At 36.3% G+C, this 8732-nt stretch overlaps 1 protein-coding gene across 10 annotated transcripts in view; it reads right to left on the bottom strand.

Moving 5' to 3' along the window:
• Positions 1-8732, bottom strand: part of LOC108038163 — a 47711-nt gene continuing 38979 nt past the window's right edge. For all 10 annotated transcript variants that reach the window (XM_017114902.2, XM_017114903.2, XM_017114901.2 and 7 more), the window contains 14 exons: positions 7856-8180; positions 7505-7777; positions 7261-7419; positions 7079-7204; positions 5088-5255; positions 4734-5015; positions 2598-2819; positions 2360-2526; positions 2013-2304; positions 1597-1954; positions 816-914; positions 590-752; positions 403-529; positions 1-349 (listed from right to left, as the gene is read on the bottom strand). In XM_017114902.2, the coding sequence (XP_016970391.1) occupies positions 188-349; positions 403-529; positions 590-752; positions 816-914; positions 1597-1954; positions 2013-2304; positions 2360-2526; positions 2598-2819; positions 4734-5015; positions 5088-5255; positions 7079-7204; positions 7261-7419; positions 7505-7777; positions 7856-8180 (2923 nt within the window). In that variant the 3' untranslated portion in view covers positions 1-187. The remainder of the gene's footprint in view (positions 350-402; positions 530-589; positions 753-815; positions 915-1596; positions 1955-2012; positions 2305-2359; positions 2527-2597; positions 2820-4733; positions 5016-5087; positions 5256-7078; positions 7205-7260; positions 7420-7504; positions 7778-7855; positions 8181-8732) is intronic.

Below are 8732 nucleotides of genomic sequence, written 5' to 3'. Positions count from 1 at the left end.
TTTCGAGATATATTTATATATTTTATTGCATATTTTATGTATGAATTCTATATGAGAATGTTTCCTAGGAATACTTGTTATATGAAAAATAGGAAAATAAAAAAATAATGCTATTTTGTCAAAGTAATATAAGTATTATTATGTAATAGGTGAAGATTTGTAGATTCTGTAGAACGGGAAGCAAGACTTATGTGCCCATCGTCGGCTCCTGCCGTATTTCCGATTTCAGCTTGACAAATTCCTTGGCTACTTCATCATTATTACGTTGTGATAAAATCCTTAAAATTGTCCAACCCGTCTCGTCCATTTCAATACGTCTCATTAGGGGTAACCAGCATGCGACAGAACCCTGTTAGGCATAGCGTAAATTAAATGTATTTTATTTTTACAAATATTACGAACCTTTTCCGAAATATCTTTTAGTGGGATTACAGCTACTCCTACGAGTCTATCATCCCGAGCAAAACAATAATCCTTAACGCAAATATGCAACTCAAAAAAATCTAGCTGCTCCTCGTTTCCAATAGTACTAAAAAGACATATTTACATAGATCATACAATTTATGTTTTTTTTTTCAAAATGACTTACAAGCTGAAAGACTCGTTGTACTTTGGTGACCAATTGTTTGACTTCGACTTTGTAGCGAACTTTCGTTTTTTTTCTTGCAGGTGCGGTCCGATTAAATTGATGTCAACAAATGGTCGAAACATACCCGACGGTATTTGCCATTTAAGATCATTAGCAGCAACAACTGAAGGCAAACATACATAAAATGCGTTAAAACAGTATATTGAAAATATATAGTCCGATTCACCTTTTACGTTCACTTTATGTTCACCGGTGCCTGGATGGGAGAATAAGTCTATTTGCACGGAAATTTCGCCGACACTCTCCTCAGCATTTTCAGGATCAACTGCATCAAGGAAAAGTGAATAAAATTACAATGAAGTCTCCATATTTAACAAAGAAAATTATACATTTTAAGTTATATCTTTTATACGATCGAGATTTGTACATTTCTTGTCACAGAACGACAATTCTTTCAGTATTCCTTACATTGCGAATGTAAAAGTTACGAATTGTTAGACAATCCGCAAGCGGAGTTTACCAGAACTCGAGATAAACAAGAAAGGAAGCATACTTCGACATCGGAGATGTGTCCTTCACTGCGTTGCACACTTTTGACCAAAATTATAATACCCTCTGCAAGGGTATAAAAATCGAAATTTACTCTTTTGTAATAACTGAAAGGATATATAAACTTCGGCTTGACGAAGTTTGCTTCCTTTCTTGTTTTCTCTTGAACTACTTGCGTATAAAAGAAGAAGATTTTGAAAGTTTCGAGCTGACTTGGATTTGTCTGGTGACGCTGTTTAAAAATATATATACTTTGTTGATTGGAAATGTCTCCTTCTATGCATTACAAACATCTAACCAAAATTGTAACTCCTTTATGTCTCCTTCTATGCATTACAAACATCTAACCAAACTCCTTTATTAAACGCATGGCTAATAATCTAGTTGTATAAAATTGATTAATAGACTTACGTTTAATAAATATATACCACGTTTTGGGCACATTTAATTGTACTTACCCTCGTGAACTTGACTAGATATAAATGTTTTGATTAGTGTGTCCGTCATTTGTGTATATAAACTGAGTGCGTAACGTAAACTTTGCAGTTCTGACGATTTTTCAAGAAACGTCTTTTTCAGTCCATTGCCACCGGCGTGGAAATATTGTTTTATTGTATCTAAGGCAACGTCAAGCACGGCACACTGTTTGGGCGACAAATTCTTTTCGACTTCCTTTGATATGTCCATTACACCGCTAAGCGCACTTTTAACATCCTGCTTTCCTGCCATATGTGATTTAAACAATCGACCCATGTCTTCAATTTTTGCATTAGATGCTAAGTTTTTAGCGTTGTCGGTAAGGTGCTTAAACATCATCTATTAAAATAAGTACACATAAATATCATCACTTAGTTTAAAAAATCGGTATACAAACAGTTTTATCAGTCATTGGTGGTAGAACAATGGTTTTCTCTAAGATTCGCATCACGATTTTCCAAAGCTCCTTTAGTAATCTCTTCAGTACAGTTTTCTCACATGACTGTGCATAGAGCGTTAAAGAACCGTCGAGCAGATCCATGAGCGGTCTTAAAACTTCATCGGCCTCAACGGCAACCGCGTTCCTTTGAGCTGCTAGGTTACCAGCGGCCAGAGTCCCACTGCCTCCTTTGATGGAAAGTAGCATGTCCCCTAGTTCTCGCACAGACTGAGTTATTCGCGGCTCCAAGCTAAACATAATTAGTTCAAAAATTTTGCATTCTGTATTGAACGATTTAAGCCTACCTGATAGCGAATTGTGAAGCCAAATCGTCCAACGCTGAATTAAGATTTTGTTGAAGTTCCTTTAAAATGTTGGCTGCGTCTTCTTCTAGCTTATCCCCTCCCATAGACTCAAACATTCGTTCCAACTGCACCCTTAGTTGTTGAATGTTATTCATAAGTATGCAAGCCTATTAACACGAAAGTAGTTTGCGTGTGTTAATGTCATATATGATTATACTCGGCACATTTGTCTACTCACAATTCTTTCATCCTTCATATGATCTGGAAACTCTACTTTCACAATATCCGCATAAGCTATTAGCACTTTTACGATTGTTTTAGCAAAACGCCTCATGTAACGTTTCCAAATTTCTGGATCAGGACACTCGAGTTTGCTAACAACATCGAAACATTGCGTCAATTGCGTAAATACGTCGACTACCGAATTTGAAAAAAGCGCGTGCTCGCTGCTCTTTTGAAACTACAGCCCAATGCAAATAGAAAAAGCATTTTGTAATTTTGTTATTGTTTATATAAATATCAGTTTACTCTAGCGACCTGCACAAGTATGTCAAGATGTACTTGAGCTGGGGAGAGTGGCCCTAGCGTCTTAACGTCTTTCACTCATTGTGTTATAATTAATTTATTTATCCTTGACTTATGTTCACTTAACATTTAAATGAATAAATAAATATATATATATATATATACGAGGTGTGTTCAAAAAGTAAGGTGACTTTTCAAATTTCGCGGGCAACATATTTTCGATTATCGATTTTTTTGTTTTGTTATATTGGTACACTCTTCCCTAACATCTGTACCAAGTTTCAATGGAACATCCTCTTTTGTTTGGTTGTGAGAGGCGTAAAGTTACAAGTTATTTTGCGAGCTCGGCGATTTTTTGCTATCGAAAAATATGGATCAAAGGATTTGCATCAAATTTTGTGTAAAAAATAAAATTAAGTGCTCTGAAACACTTGAAATGTTGACAGTGGCATACGGTGAAACTGTTCTGAGTAAAAAAAATGTGTACAAGTGGTACAAACTCTTCCAAGATGGCCGGGAAGATGCCAATGACCAGCCTCGCTCTGGACGCCCAAGCACGTCAACAACTGATGAAAACGTTCAAGCAGTGACGAAAATTGTTTTGGAAAATCGTCGAATCACTATCAGAGAAGTTGCTGAAGATGTCGGTATATCGCTTGGCTCGTGCCATGAAATTTTTTCAAACGTTTTGGGTATGAGTCGTGTGTCAGCGAAGTTTGTTCCGAAATTGCTGAATTTTGACCAAAAGAACCGTCGCATGAGCATCGCTCAAGAGCTGTTGAATGACGTCAACGACGACCCAGATTTACTCAAAAGGGTCATAACTGGTGACGAATCATGGGTATATGGTTATGATATCGAAACCAAAGCCCAATCGTCCCAATGGAAGAGCCCAGGCGAGCCAAGACCGAAAAAAGCAAAAAATCGCCGAGCTCGCAAAATAACTTGTAACTTTACGCCTCTCACAACCAAACAAAAGAGGATGTTCCATTGAAACTTGGTACAGATGTTAGGGAAGAGTGTACCAATATAACAAAACAAAAAAATCGATAATCGAAAATATGTTGCCCGCGAAATTTGAAAAGTCACCTTACTTTTTGAACACACCTCGTATGTATGTGTAAAAGGAGATTTTAAATATATATATATTAAAAATTACGCCGATTGCACACATTTTTCAATATATTTTAGAGACGTGTCCTTTTACACATACACACCACATGGGAGTGTTCTTCAGTCTAAGAGAAACAAAAATGGTCGAAAAAGTATATACATACGTCCAGTTTAGTTCTTTGTAGGTATACATCAACTCTTCAACAAAATAAGCGGTGAATTAAAAAAAAACAAGAGAGAACGCTATAGTCGAGTGCCTCGACTATAAGATACCCGTTACTCCGTTGCGCCATCTACCCCAAGACATTGGTACCACGGGCCATGAAAGGCGGAAATGTAGGCGCTAGCCAGGCTTAAGCATTTAATGGGTTTTTAGGCGTTAGAGTGGGCATGGCAAACTTTAATTAGGCCAATCGATAGGTATTGACGAAACAAATACAATCAATTAAAATTTTCATAATAGCATCAAAACTGTGGCCACAGCTTGTGGCTTGTGGGCGTTTTTTATATAAAAATTAGGGTGGTTTAAAAAATTATGCAACAAAGATTGAGAACCGTTCGGCAATAAACGGTTTCATCCATAAGAAGGTATAAAGTTAACCTTAAACCTTCTTAGAGGTACCGAGGCAATATAATAACTCGAAAGAATATATCATGTCTAGATAGCTACATTTGCTCATGGTATCAATACATTTTATCAACTCAAACAAGTCCGTATTTGCCTCCTTGTTCTTACCCCGTCTTTTTTGTCTCGTTTAAATGCGCCGTGAAGATATTCCAATGAAACATCGTCGTTCTCATTTAGCCACTGCATTACAAAAGGCTCGAACCAAGCTGGATAATCGGGAACCGCTCCTTTGTAAGGAGGCACTTCTTTAACATAGTTACTATATAACCATTTAACTCGAAAGTGAAGATTCATATAAGCCGATGACTTGCATAGACGATGTTGTTCGTGTTCTTCAAGTGCATACTTCATATCGACAGCAAAAAGATGCCACATTGAGGATGCTGATAACTGCACATATGTATTAAAGTAAAAAAGTGTTACAAATATGTCTTAAGTTTAAATTGGAAACTACAAGTTTACCTGTCCAATATTTAGTTCCTGAGGAAACTGGTTCAAAACTGTACCATAGCTGTTCTTGTCTTCATCAATAACCGACACGATTAAAGCTATTAGCTTATGCCAGAAGTCAACGCTATCCAATTTGGGTTCATGATCATCCGGTGCACGCTTGGCTTCGTTGGGATCAACCTGTGTGGTAACAATATTATTAAGATATATATTTTTGGCAGAGATGTGTTACACCATAACTCACAGGATACTAATCAAAGAAATTTGAATAGTTTCTATTAAGCACCTTTTGGTTCTATTTTTATACCCTTGCAGAGGGTATTATAATTTTGGTCAGAAGTTTGTAACGCAGTGAAGGAGACGTTTCCGACCCTATAAAGTATATATATTCTTGATCAGGATCAATAGGGGAGTCGATATAGCCATGTCCGTCTGTCCGTCTGTCCGTCTGTTTCAATACCGTTTGCGAGCTCAGTTTAAAAGCTAGCGATCTGAAACTTTCACACTCGTCCTAAAACATGTGTACGCAGATCAAGTTTGAAAATCGCCCCGATCGGACGTCTATATCCTATAGCTCCCATAGGAACAATCGGATATATCTAGCAAGAATTGATGATATTTCGCGCAGTGTAAAAGCTATTGACATGAATCTTTCCAAATCGTATTTTTTTATGCATACCTTGATCAGGGTAAAAGCTCGTGGCGATCGGACGTCTATATCCTATAGCTCCCATAGGAACAATAGGGTAAAATCGGTCCAAATTTTATGTTTTTCAGAATATTTCGCGCTGTGTAAAAGCTATTGTTATAAATTTTTACAAATCGTATTTTTTTATGCATTCCTTCATCAAGGTAAAAGCGCGTGCTAATCGGACGTCTATATCCTATAGCTCCCATAGGAACAATCGGATATAACTTTCAAGAATGGAAGATATTACGCGCAGTGTAAAAGCTATTAACATAAATCTTTCCAAATCTTTTTTTTTATGCATACCTTGATCAGGGTAAAAGCGCTTGGCGATCGGACGTCTATATCCTATAGCTCCCATAGGAACAATACGGTGAAATCGGTTAAAATTTAATGATTTTTAGGATATTTCGCACAGTATATAAGCAATTGACATGAATCTTTCCAAATCGTATTTTTTTATGCATACCTTGATTAGGGTAAAAGCACGTGACGATCGGACGTCTATATCCTACATCTCCCATAGGAACAACAGGGTGAAATCGGTCCAAATTTGATGATTTTCTGATTTTTTCGCGTAGTGTGTAAGCTACTGACATACATTTTTCCAAGTCTTATTTATTTACGCATATCTGGATTAGGGTAAAAACGCTTGCCGATCGGACGTCTATTTCTTATAGCTTCCGTAGGAAAAATAGTTAAAGGCTGCGAAAGTATCCCTTTTTTTCTATTTTTATATGACATTTTTGCAGTATAAAAGCAATTGACATTAAAAGATGCAAATCTAGTTTATTTATGTATACCTTATTCCTTTCGCTACTTTTTCAGTTTTAGCAATTTCGGCAAAGTCTGCAAGGGTATTAAAACTTCGGCTTGCCGAAGTTAGCTTCCGTCCTCGTTAACCATAAAAACATACAAATTTATTAAAACCAAAACACCTTATTTTTAGCTAGGGCTGCATTGTAAAAAACTTGTTACGCCATTATTTTATGAAGTATTTTTAAAAGTAAAGATTTTTAAACTTTTAAATAAAATTATAACTTCTAGGATATTTGAAAACTTAATTGCAGCCCCGGTAACTTCGGATGATGATATTATAAACAAGAAAGGAAAGCTAGCAAGGGTATAAAAAGTTATAATTTAAAAATAATAAATTCTTTTACTTTTGTTTGAGGCTCTAAGTCGAAAGAAAATATACTTGATTTGAACATGAAATAGTGATATTAATTACGGTTTTCCTACGAGTGTGAGCTAACACTCCAGTTTTTCCTCATCTAATGGAATATTTTGTGGTTCAATTATTTAACACGTTTACCTGAAATTCTCTGTTGTAGAGTTCATAGCAGTTCTCAAATAAGAACTGATAAGTGGACCTCAGGCAAGCTTTAACACAGTCCTTAACCACTGTGCTCGCTCTCGGGGGACTAGATAGCTCTTGTACCTGAGTGGATATATTAAAAATGTAATTTATTGAAACTAAATTTAAAGTTAAATTACCTTCATGCGGAAAAACGTTATGCTGGTCAATAAATCGACTGTCGACTTTAGATCCATTAATTTTTCTGGGCTCGATGCAGGAAAGTTGTTTCTGTACATTGACAAATCGATTCTCAGTGAGTTGTGCAATTGGTCCAGCAGTTTCACAAATTTCTCTTTCTAAGAAACGGTACAAATCATTTTTCAAAACATGTAACATAGTCTTATTTTTATTGATTATATTAATCAGTAGGAAAAAAATTACCCCAAAATTGCTGGCCGCAAAACGATCACTGGCCGACACAGCTGAAGAAGCAGTCGTATGAGCATAATATGCATTTATGTTGGCCAACAGTGTGCTCATTACGGCTGGTACTCCGGGGCAAAGGTATTTGGCAGATAAGCAATGGAAGTGCGTCATTGCCTGATAGATATTCTCAATTCCATACCGCATTGAAAACTCATCAACAATCTCCTCGGGAATTTCATCAAAATACAGTTTCCAAGCATCGTCACCTTTCTGAGTTGGCAGTTTAACCTATGATAATAGTTCAAGCGTTGCATTTGTTTAATTGAATAAAACAAAGCTTATTAAGGTAAATGATAAAATGCTTACCATTCCGATATTTTCTTCACAAAGATAATGAAACAGATTCTCGTGCAAGCATGTATATTGAACATGATAAGGAGCTACCTTTTCCTCGCCTTTTATTTCAACGGATATGTGAAGCCGTATCGCACCTGATACGGCCGATTTGTCTGTGCGCTTCTCCAAGTTGTACCACACATCCATTTCACCGGAAAGCGTACGCACCTCAATAATTGTTTGGCCCAAAAAGTCATCTGACTCTCGAGTTAATTTTTGCCGAAGCTTCGACTTAAGATCGTTGTCTTCGTCCCAAACTCGTACTTTTATACGGTCTGAGGAGTTGTGGCACTCGCTAAATCCACCCAACAAACAATAATTAAGTTATCACTTTAATAAGCAATTTGATCATTTTAAACGTACAAGTTGTGTGCATGTCTATTTTTATTTGGCAATTGGTTTTGAAAAAACGCTTTTAGGCATTGATAACACTGGACATCAGTTTTGTTACTGCAGCGCTATCGGCATTAAATTATGTTAATAGAGCTTTATATAAAAATATCTACAAAAATACTTAGATTTCGTTTTTAAGAATCTATAATTTCAGTCAAAAGTTTGCAACGCAGTGAAGGAGACGTTCCCGACCTTATAAAATATATATATTCTTGATCAGCATAACGAGGGGAGTCGATCTAGCCATGTGCGTCTGTCCGTCCGTTTCTACGCAAACTAGTCCCTCAATTTTAAAGTTTCTTGAAACTTTCCCAAAAGTTGTCTTTCTATTGCAGGAAGTCCAGACTATATCATAAAGCTCCAATAGGAACATCGAAAAAAAAAACATTTTAAAAAGTATAACTTTCTTGTTTTTAATATTTTTTTTTTGTTCTTTAGGATTTTGTAATAATAC

This window comes from Drosophila rhopaloa, unplaced genomic scaffold (genome assembly GCF_018152115.1).
Source record: "Drosophila rhopaloa isolate 14029-0021.01 unplaced genomic scaffold, ASM1815211v1 contig_203, whole genome shotgun sequence".
Lineage (NCBI taxonomy): Eukaryota > Metazoa > Arthropoda > Insecta > Diptera > Drosophilidae > Drosophila > Drosophila rhopaloa.
The sequence above is the reverse complement of the archived record's forward strand: the minus strand, read 5'-3'. Positions and strand labels throughout refer to the sequence as shown.